The sequence below is a fragment of the Podarcis bocagei genome, assembly GCF_964188305.1.
Source record: "Podarcis bocagei genome assembly, chromosome: 3".
In the NCBI taxonomy this organism is placed as follows: domain Eukaryota; kingdom Metazoa; phylum Chordata; class Lepidosauria; order Squamata; family Lacertidae; genus Podarcis; species Podarcis bocagei.
This window is the reverse complement of record NC_138127.1, coordinates 55,512,359-55,529,951: the sequence shown is the minus strand read 5'-3', so window position 1 is coordinate 55,529,951 and position 17,593 is coordinate 55,512,359. Positions and strand designations below refer to the sequence as shown.

General features: G+C 44.0%; 1 protein-coding gene across 4 annotated transcripts in view; it reads right to left on the bottom strand.

Moving 5' to 3' along the window:
* The window catches only part of TULP4 (TUB like protein 4), a 111,900-nt gene that overhangs the window by 73,929 nt on the left and 20,378 nt on the right, over window positions 1–17,593 (bottom strand). For 2 of the 4 annotated variants that reach the window (XM_081187525.1, XM_081187526.1), the window contains exon 2: window positions 1,930–4,238. In XM_081187525.1, the coding sequence (XP_081043651.1) occupies window positions 1,930–2,181 (252 nt within the window). In that variant the 5' untranslated portion in view covers window positions 2,182–4,238. Of the gene's footprint in view, window positions 1–1,929; window positions 4,239–7,675; window positions 7,696–13,511; window positions 13,580–17,593 lie in introns of those variants that run through there. The other 2 variants (XM_081187527.1, XM_081187528.1) reach the window with 2 other exon arrangements.

Here is a 17,593-nt window from a genome sequence, read left to right as displayed (position 1 = left end):
GCCTGGTTTGCACATAACACTAAGCTATAGTTAACATTAATCAAGCTTTATAAACCAACAACGATTTACGAACATGGTTTGTCTGTGGTTAAGAAACTATGGTTTAGCTGCTGGGCTGGGTTCTGGTGATCAAATTAAAGTATGGTATAAGTGCTATGTGCAAACCAGGCGTGTTCATGGATGAGCTGTGATTTGATGCCTGGTCTCTTATGTTAAACTCCCATGCTAAATTTCTATATATCAATCAAGATTGCCCCTGATCAAAATCTAAAACAGTACTTTTATGGCCATTTTGGACCTTGCTTTAAATCAAGCTCATAAAAGCTTTTAAACCAAGTTAGGGTTAGCATAAGTCTGCTTTAGAATGAAGCATTATCTCACAAAATACAACAAAAAAACTATGCTTCGTTCCACACATTTTTATATTGGTACGTGTGTGCCATTTTTAAAGAGACTTTTGGATTCCTCGTAAGAATAAGCCATTTTTCAGTTTCAGGCTCTAACCATTATTTAAATCTAATTACTTTGCAGTAGTGGTTTTGTTTTGTTTTTTAAGAAAAAGCACCACCACAGCTGCACTGTGGAGGCTGTCATATTCAATTGCTTATGGCTCTATGAGTCATTTAAGAGGTCTCTGTTCCAGGCATTCTATGTAATCTGTTATCAGAGGGTCTTCCCTAGAATTGGAGAGGAGCATGAATGAGGCAGGTTTCTACAAGTGGCTTTTATTGGAATGCTTTCCATTATAATTCTACTATACTACAAAGTATTCAGCAGCATTTAATTTCCACCTGCATTTTACAAACAGATTCTAAGGGACACTATGCCCACATTTTCCTGCAATTATAGCCAATACGATTTTTTACAGCATAAGAATAGAAAAATATAACTAATACAAGCAGGCAGTAATAAATTAAATACAAAAACAAAACCAGTAGGATCAAAAAGCAAACAAAACAGTTGCAGAATCAGTCCTCATATCTTGGAACATGAGTTTCACTGCACAAAGGCTTCATTCTCAAAAGACCTTGTACAACAATAGTACTTTTGTTTGCCTCCAGAAAATAAAAATAAAAATAAGGAAGTGCTTATGCCCTTGGGGATAAGCAGTACTAGAGTAGCACATTAGCAGATCTTAAAAGTTCACACACCAGAATGGTGCTGACAGCAAAACCCTATATTCTGATGTAGATGTTCCCAATATGCCATCTCCAATCAACTTCTATGGAAGTTTGCAACACAAAAGCATCCTGTCTCTGGCATGCCCACTGTATCCCCAGTTCCTTACATATACACATTGGATTTCACACCTGTACACAGCCCACATTTTATGATGTATACTTTGGTCCCTATATATTCTTATGCAAACAGGTTGTTCAATGTACAGGTGTCGGGAGAGCCCAGGAGGATAGCAGTGGGAGGGCATAGGCCTCACCGTGCACCATACCTGATCAAACTTTGGCATGCATCTTACATTTCCTTTTTTATTTGGAACCTGTTTGGTCTTGCTCTAAAGGTAAGCCCAGGCATAGCAAATTTAGTGCCCTGCAGGTGTTGTTTGACTCCAGCTTTCTTTGTCCCTGACCACTGGCCAAGTTATCCGGGGCTGAACGGAGTTGGGGTCCAACAATATCTGGGGAAGGTAGAGACCATGTGGGCTACGTCTGCTTTCTCTTTTAAGACAACCAATGCATACATTACAGCAAGGCATTACCAATGATAAAGATTACGGCAAGGCATTGCCGATAATAAACTTTAATCCATCACAGTTATTTACTGAAGCAGGCGGGGCGATGACAAGCAGCAATTCCATTTATTTTCCTAAGGCTTTTCTGTAATCTACCTATTTGGCACAAATGCCCTTTTATCAAAACAAACCACTGTGTTCACCTTTCTAAACTGAAACTTAAGAGCTTAGCATTTACTCACCTCACTGTTGTGGCCCCTTAAATTGAAGTTGATGCGTTGCGGAGTGTTCCGGTCTCTTCTACAATGGCTGGAGGTGAACGTAACACCCACAACTCCTCTGCCATTGCCCGTCGCCAGCCAGCCTTCCTCATAATATCGCCTGCGGCATACAGGCTTCTCCTTCTCACTTTTAGGAACCCTGCCTTTCCAAGAGAGGCAGAGGATGTTGGAATCACTACAGAGAACAGGCCCATGTTCCACTGCGGCATACATGCTTTGCTATATATTTCCCTTTTGGCATAAGAAAGTACTATGTCTAGTGCAGAAAATGTAAATCTGACGCTTCTGTTTTATTGATAACCTCAAGAGTTTCGACAGATCAGAATACGAAGTGGGGAGGAGAGAGAAGGTCAGTTTTTATAAATATCCACCAAATGCATAGTGAAAAATTTCTCTATAAAAGATGACGACAGTCGGCTAAGAAAACGTAATGTTTAAAAAAACCAAAACAAAACCAGGTTCATTTTGATTTGGAGTCATTGGAGTGAGGGTACACTTATCCTTTGGAGAAACAGCTACTGCAGAAGAGGCGTTCAAGGAAACGGCAAGCCGTCTTTTTGCTCAAATGGATATAATCATCGTACAGCCTGAGATTTCCAGTATAGCATGATGCGATTCCAGAGACAAAGGTTTGCAGATGTGTGGGTTTCAAGTAACTTAAGGCTTTAAAAATATTTCCTTCAGTTGGATTTTCACACGTTCATGAATCTCGGACATTCATCTTTCCTCAAAGCCACCCTCTGGCAGATCTTCCCCGTCAGATAAATTTCCGCTGCTAAAGCTGAAATAGATTGCATAAAGGGGTGGGGGGAAAGGCACACAGACCGCGCGAGACCGAAGACCAGAGTTCTGGGCAGTTACCAATGTGCCAAGCCAGGTGGGAAAGCCCTTTCTGAACTCAACTGCTCACTGTTCAACCCAGCAGTCTCTGCAATCCAAAGGCTGCCCCATTTCCTTTGCAGCTGGCGGCTTCCCCACCACCTCCAATGGAGTCCCTGTTTATCACACTGCCTTGCCTGCTTCCTCACAACTCACAGCCACATGCAGGCATGAAAAGAAAAGCCCCTTTGCACTTAGCTGTCGTTGTGTTCTTGTTGTTCCTTAAATGCTCTGAACCTTTTAAGCTTCTCAAACAAAGACATTCACCTCATGTAAACTCCAATAGTTTGGGCTGTTTTTATTTTATTTTATGCCTTTGTCTTTTCCCTTTTTTCCACTAGGAGAGAATTGTAGGACTCGCTTTTCATCCTCTTGTTAAAAGAAGTGCCAGAGCTGAAAGCATATCAAGTAAGCGATTATTTGCAGATCCTGATGGATTCAAGAAGGCCAATTAGAAATAGTCTGGGGAGCCGCACAGAAAATCCAACTTCCCTTTCCTTCTACGGTTTCCCATCATGCCTCCTCTGTGCGTCCAATAGGTTCCTTCCTTATTGATATTTCTCCAGAGTGCAGATTCATAATTTTAACACGTTTGCAGCTGTAGAATGCGTTTAAAAAGTGTTCCAAATGCTTTGAGTAATATTTATTGTCAAATATTTGTACCATGATACAAGGAACCGAAATAAGAACTGCATTAACAGTAATCAGGAGAAGAAAAAGCAGCAAACCGAGCTGCAAAACTCAATACAGGATGATAAAGTCTGGGAAGCTCAATCCCTAGATCTGTCCCACTGCTCCTAAACTTGCCTGCTTTCAGTCATCAGCACACGATTACTTGTCACAACTTAACAGGCGGACATATGAAAACCCCACTGCATCGATCAAAGTCCAGTGCAGAAAAGCACCAGAGATTTGCGCATTATTCCGCTTTCAGGGATGCCAATATCAATCTCCCCTCCGCTCAGACTGTTTTATTTATTTCATAGAGGTATTTGTGTAATTTGCTCTGTGCAGAGGGTGTTTTTCTTATGCTGCTTCTTGGAAGGGGTTTTTCCCCACTTGCCACAGACCGTATGGCAAACTGACCACTAGTAGCAGATGGCATTCCATGGGATTTTGGTCTTTGTGCTGTCAGGTCGCTCCATCTGGTGCTTGAATTAATTTTCATCCATGGCAAAAACTCTCCAAAGTATGCAACTGCCAGTCTGTGGGTTTTCAGAAATGTGTTTGTATATATATGTGTGTGTGTGTGTGTATGCATACATACAGTATGTACAGGCACTCCCTCAACTTGGCAATTTGGGCTGCATCTGGTGTCGCAGTTTGGCTATGGCAGTCTAGCAAGCCATCTGTCACTTATTTGAGTTGGGACTCCTTGGGTGCTTCCAATTCTGTAAAATAAAAAATAAAGAATTATATATACACACATGTACTTAAATAGCAGGACTGTACAACTGTGCACATTGAAACTGAGGGTGCCAAATGAGATGGCAGATCTTGTTCAGTATCATGTACTGACAATATACTCTCGTTTTACAACTTTGGTGGGAAAAATATTTCAAAACCTTTTTAAAATAAAATTAAATCACATAACATGCAGGACCTGAAAGTGACACAATAGGTTTTAAATAAAAGTAGGAAAGGTGGGTGGGTAGGGTACATACACTATAGCGACCACTGATTCCAAAATGATGAATGAAACTTGTCAGCAAGTCTGTAAACTGAGAGACAGTGTAGAGTGTTGGACTAAATCCTGGAAAACCAGAGTTCAAGTCCCTGGACTCAGCCATGAAGCACACTGAGATGGTCACTGCCTCTTAGCCTAATGTACCTCACAGGGTTGTGAGAATATCATCAGGAGATGACACGGAGAACCATCTACTCCACCTTGAACTCCATGGATGAAAGGAGGGATATAAACGCAATAAAACAAAACAAAATAAAACAAAATAAAAAAAGAGGAATAAACGGGTTGTCAAGCCTCCACAAATGTGTCTTTTGGTTAGCATAAAACCAAAACAGGAAGAGGACATAATTATTTCTTCAGCTATTATTCCTCGGATAAGAAGCTTCAATTCTTGGGATTCCTTCGACAAAATATTTCTCAGCAACTGCTACTTAACACAAGACTCAGCGTTAGCTCCAAAAGATTAAAAGGTCCTTTTCTGTTTGACTTTGAACATTTGATTCTCAGAAATATGAATAAGCTGCTCTTCAGTCACACCATTACTTGCTCACACTGTCCAGGGTTGTTTATTATTATTATTATTATTATTATTATTATTATTATTATTATTATTATTATTATTATTATTACCACTACTACTACAGTAAATGAATTTGCTCAAATATGCCTGGTATTAAAAAAGAGGACACTATAATCCCCTATCTAATATTCAGTATGTTCAAAGGAGCTTTAGTGACTTACCAAGTACAAAAACGGGAGAGAAATAGAGAGCAGAGAAAGAGCAACATAATAATGTTCTGCATTTGGAGATGGAAAAATTCGTCCCTGGGTGTATCAGTGTTATCAATTTTTAATATGTTAAACCGAGAATATATACCAATCACATCCTGTCTCATTCTATTTAAATCCGTGGTTCTCCAAATATGGAACTGGGATTTCCTAAGAAGAAGAGAAGCAGTTGCTATGTAAGGCCCAAGCTGCTCCCTGATGCAATCTATACTGTCTTAATTGGAACCAGAAGAACAGTGTCATGTCAATGTTGTGGACAAAATAAGTTGACTGACAGTGCAAGAATCTAACCGTGCTAGCTCATGTTCTTTGCTTCCTTGTGCGCCTCCTCATCTAGCATCCTGATGTAGTTTTCTAGCAGACACCTATCATATCATAGAATTGTAAAGGGTCGTCTAGTCCAATCCCCTGCAGCATCAGGTATGTTATTCTCAGTCCAGAGATATAAATACATCAATAATCTTTCTACTAGTCAACTACTAGCTAATCAACCCTTATTTTACTTTGCCTTAATTGCTTTTGATCATGGCTAGTTACACTGTGCAGCATCCAGCTCATCCCATGTACTTATTCACTGATATTTTATATTTTCCCAGTTTGCAGGACTACTGACCTCATTTACAAACACAGTAGCTGCCACTGCTGACTTTTTCTGAAAATAATTATCTGATTTCTATTATTGTTGTTAAATTTACAAACACAACAGAAATACTAAAATCAATGATAATAAACACAATCAATAGGTGAGGAAACACCACATTATGCAAATATGAGAGGTCTAGCAGATTCTGCCTCATCCAAAGATGCCACAAACACTTTAAAACTTCAAATTAAAGGCCAAAAGCACAGGTAAAAATGAAAGTTCTGGCCTGTCACCTAAAACTAGATGTAGTCACCTCTGCTACAAATATAGCCACCTCTTAAAAGACAACCTTTTGGTGGTGTTGTGGTAAGTGCAGGATTCTCCCAAACTTGAATACCACACAGTTTTTACAATGTTAAAAACAAAGAACAGGTCTTTGCTACATAGTTGAAACATAAATATTTCCCAATTTTAAACATAGGGAGCTAACTGATGTATACCTAATTCGGCCACTTATCCATCTAGCTCAGTACTGTCAACACCGGCACTCCAGAATTTCAAGCAGTGGCCTCTCCCACTCCCAGCCCCAACTGGGGATGCTGGATGGAATCAGTCCTACCCTATTCCAACAGATTATTCAAAACAGACCATTCTAATCTCATAGATTGTGCTTTACAAACTTCTAGGTAGATCAGCCCTCCTCTGTCCCTCCATCTTTTTCTTCTTAGCTTCTAACCAAAAAGAACAATTCTTCTCTGCCAATCTTGGCAGAGCAGAGAAGCTTCTTTACAGCCAATAAACATTAATCCCCCCCTTTGAGTGGTGTTTTTTATCCAATAGAAATTAAGTATTCTCAATACCTTCTGCTATTCCATCTCCTCTTTATCCTCATTAAGTGGTCCACCACTTAGAATACATACTGCATGCATACTAAAATTGTAAACAACATTTTTTGTAAATTAAAAAATAAAATAGAAATAATTTTAAAACCAAAATTAATGCATACTCTTTTTCATTCAAATGCTAAGAGCCAAGGTGCTCCTGGAGGTAGAATTCTGGAGTAGAGATCTAGTTTCAAATACATGCCAGGTCATGAATTCTTCAAGTGGACTAGACCAAGCCACCAGTTATCAGTATTCCATTTGTAAAATATGAGTAACAGTGACCTAACTTAAAAGTTTGTTGTGACAAAGTCGCAAATGGGGATTTAAAGTTCTCCCACCATCATGCAACACATGATGAACTGGACACTCCATTGATATTGCTAGACTTGCCTACTCAAACGCATGATCCACTGAGTTCACTGGGGCTTACTCACAGGTAAGGAGGTATAGGATTGGAGCAGAAATGTTTTGTAACACTCACAGAATCGTCATACAAGATACACTGGATTCTTTGGAGTTTGTGCATGCATGCTCCCCAGTGTAGTCACAGGAGAACTGAACATCAAGACTGCCGCTTTTGATGAAGCCAGTAGCAGCTCTTAAAAGTTCCCTGTTGCTTTGATCTCTGCCTAGAAAGGTGGCTAGGTATAGGTGTCCTAGTTTGCTACTTAATGCTCTAGATTTTTTTTTAGAGTGCGCAAACAGATGGCCAATGATAAAGCTCAGAACCCCTCCTCCCCAATGCAAAAATGAGCACTTGTGACTTTTTGCAAAACAGCTCTAAAACAGGTTTCTTCCCATTTCATTCCTCCTGCCAAGTGAAAAGCTGGCAAAAGGACTTACAGGCCTAGTTTCTGGTACTACATAAGACCCCACGGTGCTTACAAATGATCAACAGCTGGCTGGCACTGTGCAGAGGAACCCCACACAGTCACTTTTTCTCATCGACTATCAATCTCATGACTGCTATCTGCTAGAAAGTCACAGCTTTGGCCTTATCTATGGGAGAAAAGAAAAATGTTAAAAACTGGATACAGTATATATTCTGTCATTTATTTTTATATTTATTATAGTTAGTGGTTCCCAATTAATACCGTTTACCAGCTGTCAGGGAACTGCCATCAGAGCATCAGGTGGTGGAGGGACTCAGGCAGGATGAAAGAGACTCAACTGCTGAAGCAGGGACCAGCAGGGGGAGGAGTGATTCTCTGAGGGAATGTGAGCAGGAGGGAGGGCTCAGGGACGCTTCCAGCGAAAACAGTGGGGAGGTATCTGAGTCTCACATAGGGAGACCCATACCTCGCAGGAAACTGTCACGCCGTGAGTCCAGGAGACGCGTTTCCGTTAAGGAACTTCTTTGCTGGAAACGCTTCCGCAGGCAGCCACTGTCGGACACTACTAGTGACTAGAGCAGACATGTCTGAGGAGCTCCGTCACACACGGAGGTTTGTGGGGGCGCACAAACTCTGAGGGAGCACGTTTTCACGCACAAGCAGCTAATCAAACCCTCACAGCAGTCCGACAGTCTTTGTACGCTGCCTGTGCAAGAGAAGGCATCATGAGCGAACCAACCGGAACCGGAGGAGCAGGGGCTGGAGCTGGTCCAAGCTTGGAAGATAGATACCGAGCGTTGGAGGTTCAACTGGCCCTGCAGACGGCGAGGCTGGAGGAGAGAAGGGCTCAGGATGCAGACAAGAAGGGGAGAGCCACTCAATTCCCCAGAAAGGTACCAGGATTGGTGCAGAAATTTGGGGGGGACCCCAAGGACTACCATGCTTTTAGGACAGAGATGCAATATGCCCTTAATGTGCAGTTCGATGAGTTCCCTGATGAGGAATCGCGAGTTGCTTTTGTAATTGGGCATCTTGAGAAAGGGGCTAGAGACTGGGTTCGACCCCTAATGGCAACGCACAATGACATACTAAAGGACACAATGAAGTTCTTTCGTGCAATGGATATCATGTTTTCCAGCGATATTGAGGAAGGGGTGGTGCGCAGACAGCTAATGGCTTGTAAGCAGGGGAGTCGATCTGTCCGTGAATATTGGACTGAGTTTACCATGCTGATTCACAGACTGAGTTGGGATTTATCGGCGGCACCCGTTCAAATGCTATTTGAAGAAGGTCTTTCTTCGGGGGTGAAAGACGAGCTGGCACGGAGCCCCAGGGCGGAGTCTATGGATCAGCTGACCAAATCTGCGCTGACCATAGGAGCGCGGCAGGAGGCAAGAGCCTTGGAGAGGCGGGAAGGGAGAGGGGAACGTTGGAAGGAGTTCCGCATTCCAGACATTCCTGAGCCAGCTTTCCCGCCGGCAGAGCCGATGGAAATCGGAACAGCGCGCGCGCGCGCATTTTCAAAAACCAGCGAGGGAGCTAAGAAGGAGGGAAAGGGCCCCCGGAAATGCTATCTCTGCCAACAGCCAGGCCACTTTGCCAGAGTCTGCCCCCAGAGGAAGGAATGGCAAGGGATGGTGGGAGCTGTTGAGGGGGGAGAAGAAGGGGGAGAGGAGCAGGTAAAAGCCAACGCCTGGTTGCCACAATTGGGGCACTGCAGCCAGGCCAAAGAGCAGTGAAAGTGCCCGTGCCAGAAACTCCTCGACCTGCTCTAGTGATGGAAGTGTCGCTAGAGCTGCAGAATGGGCACCCCCTAAAAATAAAGGCGCTATTGGACTCAGGCAGCTCCTGCAATTTTATGAGCAAGGAGTTTGCTGCTGAACACCAGATACAGACCATCCCTTTAAGCAACCCCCTGCAGGTGACCACGATTGATGGCAGGGAGTTGTTGGGAGGAGGAGTCCGCTTGCAGACTGTCCCAATGATAATGAGGGTGGCAAGGCACACAGAACTGATAGCGTTTAATGTGGCCACCCTGGGAGGCGCTCCCATTATTTTGGGAATGAGCTGGCTAGCTCTACATGATCCGCTGGTTGGCTGGCATCAAAGAGTGGTGTCCTTTGGTTCAGCACATTGCCTAGAACACTGCAAAGGGGAGAAGGGTTCAGTAGGGGCCCAAGCCACCCTAGCAGGGACTGAAGTAATGGGGAAGGTGAAGGTACCACCACAGTATGCAGATCTCAGCGACGTGTTCAGTGAGAAGGAAGCTGACCAACTACCACCTCATAGACCCTTTGATTGTCAGATCAATTTACTCCCTGGAGCACAGCTTCCCGTGGGCAAGTTGTATGCCATGTCAGACAGGGAAATGCAGGAGTTGCGAGGGTTCATTGACAAGAACCTGAAGAGAGGCTTCATCAGAGAGTCCAAAGCAGCAGGGGGGAGCCCAGTGTTCTTTGTGGACAAAAAAAATGCGGACAAGCCGAGACTTGTATGTGATTTTAGGCGGCTGAATGCAGTGACTGAACCGGTGGCGTTCCCTATGCCCAGAATTGATGATATTTTGACCATGGTGAGGAAGGGAAAGATTTTCACAAAGCTGGATCTAAGGGGGGCGTACAACCTGATACGCATAAGGAAAGGGGATGAATGGAAAACCACCATGTTTACCCCTTTGGGGGCGTTTGAATACCTCGTTATGCCATTTGGATTACAAGCAGGCTCCGCGTGTTTTCAATCTTTTATGAACCACGTGCTGGGCCCTTTGCTCTACAAGAATTGCGTTGCCTTTCTAGATGATGTGTTGGTGTATTCTGAGAATGAGGAGCAACATGTGAGAGACGTCAGAGAAGTGTTGAGCAGACTGCAAGCCAACAGGCTGTGGGTCAAACTGGAGAAGTGTCGGTTCCATACCAAGGAGGTGGAATTCCTGGGGTACCGCCTGTCAGACAAGGGATTGGCCATGGATCCCGGCAAGGTACAGGCAGTGCTGGAATGGAAAACACCCAAAACCAAGAAGGATGTGCAGAGGTTCCTAGGGTTTGGAAACTTTTATCGTAAGTTCATCCGCAACTTCGCCCATCTGACGGCGCTCATCACTGACTGTCTCAGCAGTAAGAAGAAGTTTGTATGGACGGCGGAGGCGGAGCGAGCGTTTGAGGAACTGAAAAGGGCCTTCGCCTCTGAAGAACAACTTCTGCATGTGGATTTACGAAAGAAGCTAAGGGTGGAAACAGACGCATCTGACAGAGCCATAGGGGCGGTGCTTCTTCTGCAGCCGGGGAAGGAGGAGTCGGAGTGGCGTCCGTGTGCCTTCTTCTCGCGGAAGCTGAACAAATCCGAGAGGAACTACACGGTGTACGACCGAGAACTGCTTGCTATTCATGAGGCGTTCCGGAGATGGAGGCATCTGCTAGTTGGTGCACAACATAAAGTGCAAGTGTGCACGGACCATAAAAATCTAGAGTACTGGAGAACGGCGCGAGTGCTCAACCAAAGGCAGTTGAGATGGGCCCAAGAGTTCTCCAAATTTAACTTTGAGATTTGTTATGTGCCAGGCCCAGAGAATGTTAGGGCGGACGCTCTCTCACGCAAACCTGAATATTTGGAGGGGGAGGGAGCACCCGAAGAAACCCATATCATTCCAGAGGACCGCTGGGTGTGTGGGGCGACTTTGGTGGGGCAAAGGGAATTGGTAGAGGGTACGGTGCAGGATGCATACGCCCAGGGGAAACTCAGGGATCTCAGAGGGGAGGAAGACAAACCCGGTGGTTTTGAGGAGAGAAATGGGGCATTGTATTATAAGGGAGCGTTATATATACCTGAAGGGGAATTGAGGGAGAAAGTACTCAAGCAGCTGCACGATAGCCCCACAGCAGGGCACTTTGGGCAACACAAAACCATGTGGCTGGTTACCAGGGAATTTTGGTGGCCCAAGGTCAGGGAAGATGTGCGGGAGTATGTGAGAGGGTGTGAACAATGCCAAAGAGCCAAGGGGGAGAGGCAGGCGCCGGCTGGTTTATTAGAACCACTGCCCACACCTGAGAGACCGTGGGAAGCAGTGGCAATAGATTTCATGACTGATCTGCCAAGGTCTAGAGGGAAAACAGCCATCATGGTTGTAGTAGACCTGTTAACTAAAATGGCCCACTTCATAGCCTGCTCACATGCGGTTACAGCAGAAGAAACCGCCAAATTGTTTGTAGAGAATGTGTTTAGGTTGCATGGCGCCCCCTTGAGGGTGGTTTCAGACCGAGGGAAACAATTTACTTCCAGGTTCTGGAGGAAGCTCATGAGCTTACTGCATGTAGAGGTTAATTTCTCGACGGCCCGTCATCCTGAAACCAACGGGCAGGCGGAAAGAGCAAATGGGGTTCTCCAACAATATTTGAGGTGTTATGTTAATGACAGAGAGAATGATTGGGTGGAGAAGCTGGCGTTGGCAGAATTTGCCTACAACAATGCAGAGAACGTGTCCACGGGGATGAGCCCCTTTTTGGCTAATCACGGGTGCCATCCCAGAGCCTTCCCAGGGGGGGAGGGGGAGAACTGGAGCGTTCCAGCTGCAGAACAGTTCGTGGAAGAAATGGAAGCGATCCATCGCCAGCTCCAACTCAACTTAAACAGGGCTAAGGAGGAATATAAGAGGCAAGCAGACAAAAACAGAAGGGAAGGTGAAAGCATCAGGGTGGGGGACCAGGTGTGGCTGTCTACCCAAGGGTTGCCATTCAAAGGAGGTTGTAAGAAATTAAGACCCAAAAGGCTGGGTCCGTTTGAAGTCATACAGCAGGTCAATCCAGTGGCTTTCAGGCTCCGGTTACCGAACCACATGAAGCTGCACCCAGTTTTTCACAGGTCGTTGCTGTCACCGTATAGAGGAGACAGTGAGGGGAGGGTCACTAGGGGACCAGCAATGGAGGAGAAGGAACACAGCTACCATGTAGCGGAGATCCTCGATTCCAGGTGGAAGGGAGATCAAGTAGAGTATTTGGTAATGTGGGAAGGGGAACCGGAGTCGGAAAACACCTGGGTTAGGGCAGAGGATGTCAATGACGAGGTTTTAATAGAGACTTTTCATCAGAGGTTCCCACGTAAACCTCAGCCTGTAGCGAGGTTCCGAAGGGAATACTTTGCCACCACCGACGAGGAAGAGGAGTTGGAGGGGTTCCCAGATTCTGAAGAGGAGGAGGATTCAGCTGGCCAGGACGACGATCGATGGAGAGAATTGTTCGAGACGTCAGAAGATGAGGAAGATTCGTTTCGGGGTTTTAGCCCTTCACCTCCCAGGGGGGAGGAATTGGGAGGGGGTGAGGGGGGCCCTGGAGGGGAAGTGGATGTCAGGGAACTGCCATCAGAGCATCAGGTGGTGGAGGGACTCAGGCAGGATGAAAGAGACTCAACTGCTGAAGCAGGGACCAGCAGGGGGAGGAGTGATTCTCTGAGGGAATGTGAGCAGGAGGGAGGGCTCAGGGACGCTTCCAGCGAAAACAGTGGGGAGGTATCTGAGTCTCACATAGGGAGACCCATACCTCGCAGGAAACTGTCACGCCGTGAGTCCAGGAGACGCGTTTCCGTTAAGGAACTTCTTTGCTGGAAACGCTTCCGCAGGCAGCCACTGTCGGACACTACTAGTGACTAGAGCAGACATGTCTGAGGAGCTCCGTCACACACGGAGGTTTGTGGGGGCGCACAAACTCTGAGGGAGCACGTTTTCACGCACAAGCAGCTAATCAAACCCTCACACCAGCCAAAGCCAACCAAACTGTTAGAGGAGAAGACCTAGTATGTTCCTGATTTATCCCCTTGTACTCACTACAGGTTAGAAGAACACACATTTCTAAGCTGCCAGTAGTCTGTGCAAGGGAATAATTCAGGTGGAATCCACATACCTTTGAAATCGAAAGCAGAAGCTCATAATGCATCTGGAATCTGCTCTGAAATTGTCAAGTGGTACTGCAGTTCACAGCAGGCATAAATACCTGGGATTCAATAGATTTAGGTCAATATATTTAGACCATAAATTTTAACATATTTATTAGAAAGACAGTTCCATTTAAATAAATGGGACCTTCCCCCAAATGTAAGGCTTGAATGTTAGAAATTTCCACTGGACAGGACCCAATACTTCAGCACAACTCTTCCCACACATCCTTTGCTTGCAATACATGATGTCCAACAGCTAATACCATACTCAAAGGTATTCTTCCACTTAATTTTGTTTGTATGTGCATTAGTGAATTCTTAATGTTAATTAGTGAATTCTTTTTTATTATTATTATTTAATAAATTTCTATACTACCCCTCATCTGAAGATCACAGGGAAGTTTAGAATATAAAAATGCAAAAATGGAACAAAAACAATACCCTCCCACAGTTTAAAAGGCCACAGAGTGTTTAATTAGCCAAGGGTCTGGGGGAGAAGAGGACTGTTTTTGCCTGGTGCCTAAAGATATCTGGTGCTTAAAGAGTGGCTGGGAAAACCCAGCCAGATGGGTAGGGTATAAATAAAGTTGTTGTTGTTATTAAGCAAAGTGCATCAGATGAGCCTCCCTGGGAAGAGCATTCCACAAGCAGGGAGCCACTGCAGAAAAGGCCTGTTCTCATGTTGCCACCCTCTGGACCTCTCATGCAGTGGGCAAATGAAGAAGGGCCTCAGAGGATGATTGCAGAGTCGGCAAAACATTACCTCCACCCTTCTCCAGACCCACCTTCACTTTCCTCCTTTCACCTCCCCTTTTTCACCAGGGCCAGCTCTTAAGCAACTGTTTGTCCATTTTGGTCTCCATGGTAAAAGAGAACCCCCTTTTTCTGGATGTCTATGCAGGCAAATAAAGGTTTCTGTATACTTTTAGGCTCATTCTGAGGCTTCTCCTCAGCAACAGCCTGTGGGTGGCAATGTATAATACTGTGAAGGCAGATGTTAAGAAACTAGATTTTAAATAATGACATGTGGCCATGTCAGCTGCAGGTAATCAGTTCCTAATTTTAGAATACCAACCCTGTTGACATCCACTTTGCTGATTAAAACCTTCTAATCAGCCCCTCTGGCCTATATGACCTGATAGGAGATGGCTGATTTTGCTTATTAACATTCCAGGAGCCTTCTCCTGTTTCTCCAAGCCCACATTTCATATAAATGTAAGTACTGAGGACTTCTGGAGGCTTCAAAATAAACAAAGATGCTCTGATAACATGAAGAATATTACATCTGATACAATCATCCTTATGAGGATTTTCTGTGACTACATGGCGATATCTCACCCACACATTAAAAATAAAATAAAAAATGAGGTGATAGCTTGGTTGTACAAGAAGAAAGCTGCTATGCCCCTCCCTGCACATGGCCTTCAAATAAATAATAAATAAAAAGTACCAAATATTCGGTAACAAGGTCATCACAAACAATATCCTGTTGGTACCACAGTCCAACGAGCAAACATGGTACTAATTTATGAACTAGGTCAGGAATATCATGTCCCCCTCCCCTGTCCCCCATACAAGATATACATTGCACACTCAGAAAATAGAATATCTCCATGACAAAAGTGCTACTCTCAGGGAAACTGGCCATACCATGTACAACATATGAGGGGATATATGCATTTATTGCATTAAAAGAAAGTAAAGAAAAAGATCCTTACAGATTACTTGCACAATTGCTTTACACAGAGAACCCGTCCTTCAACAGGGAAGGATATTCAATTTATAACACTTTCGGGCCAGTAAAAAGAAGTTACTTTCCAATCATAGTACATGAAACCAACAGTATTTGCTACACAGAAGAATCTGAAAGCAAAAGTGTATGCAAAATATTCGATTTTCTGGTTACGCAGAACAAGGCAGAATTTCCTCAGCAGAAATATTCTTACTGTAAGATCTCTTTTTACAAAATGAATAATGCTTTTGCCTACATTGCACAGAGATAATGCATGGAAGTGAAGATACTACCTAGCTTTTGGACTTGGCAGATGTGGACTTGGCAAGTGTGCATAGCTACAATCACACTGCACACAGCAAAGCCCCACTAGTGCGGCATTTAGAACCAGTAAAGTATTATGGATGATACAACTCCACAACTAAGCACTGTACACTGAGTGCTCTCTCCACAAGACTGTCCACTTCTGAGAATGCTTTTTGTTGTAAACTTCTTGGATGAAGGGCAGTATATAAATAAAATAAAATAAAATAAAAATAAATAGTACTATTCCAGAGTCTTTCCAAATGCCTCCTACTTCTAATCAAGAGGCTCTGAGAAAATCTGAGGTTCCCAAAGACAAGTGGGAGGAGACGCGAGGGAAGAATCTATGCATTATCTCCCACTCATTCAGTTGTATCTTTCAGACGGGGAAGTCTACAAAAGCAAAGGCATTTATGTGCTTTTCCTTTGACTAGTCTTCCTCAAAGACTGGAGGAAAGGAAGCAAAATTTGTGATCCTACTTTTAAAAGTTGCTTTCTCTTCTCGCTCTCTCTGCCCCACCCGCACCCCTCACCAAAGCAACTGGAGCTTCCAAGTACAGTGGTACCTCTGGTTACGAACTTAATTTGTTCCGGAGGTCCATTCTTAACCTGAAACCATTCTTAACCTGAGGTACCACTTTAGCTAATGGGGTCTCCTGCTGCTGCCGTGCGATTTCTGTTCTCATCCTGAGGTAAAGTTCTTAACCCGAGGTACTACAGTGGTAGATACGATACGAACGGGATCCGTTCCAGAGCCCTGTTCACATCTAGAGGTAAACGTAACTAGCGATGGCACGTCTGCGCACGCGCATGTCATTTTTTGTCGCTTCTGCGCATGTGCATGACGTCATTTTGAGTGCGCATGCGTAAGCAGCGAAACCCAGAAGTAACGCGCTCCATTACTTCTGGGTTGCCAAGGAGCGCAACTCGAACGCGCTCAACTCGAAGCATATTTAACCCAAGGTATGACTGTACTTCCGGGTTAGCGGAATCTGTAAACTGAAGTGTTTGTAACCCGAGGTACCACTGTAAATGCTGCTTGCTTCCAAGGAACATGCACCGTCGCAATTTACTTTGAATGTATCAGTTTAGGGCCCCCTTGGCTATCTAAATTTGTTTTTGGATGGGTAAATCTTTGTATGATCTAATTTAGAATGGAATACATAGAGTTCAAACAGCATGTTTGTTTTAGTATAATACTGTAACATATTGTTGAGGAGTGCTCTTTTTATGAGGAACTTGGGATTTGATCAGCTTGAATAAGAAGCTGATAATGCTACATACAGCTTGGTTTGGTTGCTTTAACTGGGTTTTATCCATTAGAGGAAACAAATTGAAAAACCAATTTCACCTCAACACATCTTGTACAGAGACACAAAATATGCCCAATTGTTTAACCAGTATTCCATGTTGTTCCAAGCTGCCTGATTTATTTGGGCAATTTCCTTCTGAATTAATAACATGTGTTATTTATATCAATTTATGACACATGCAAAGAGATGTGAAGCGCATAATGGATTAAAAAAGAAAAGGGGGAAACTACCAGCAAGGTTTAATGCCATCTTGTACATCAAGCTCTTGAGCTGTGAAATCATGATTAAGATTTAAGGCAAAGTACTTTCTGAGGCCTCAAAGTGACAAACAACAAAGAACTGAGAGCCATGGCCATATCACAGCTGCATTTCAAGTCTTGGTTAATAGTTATGTAGTCAGTTGGTGAACATTATGCTCTGCATTTCACACAGTTGATGTTGACTGGGCAGATGCTAGGTGGATAAATTTTACTATACAGTATATGTTAATGGGGTATTTGAGCAGGCTTCATCGTACCTACTACTTACTATACAAATGATTTTTTCCATGATTGTGTCCATCAGAATGAGGAGCAGGTTGGATATTTTTTGTCTAAGAAAAGGAAACTGAACAAGGCCAATATTTCAGACCTGAGTTGTGTAATCAGGACAGCTATAGCCCAGATGCCTTTGTAGCCTGTGAAAGCTCAGAGATCTTGCC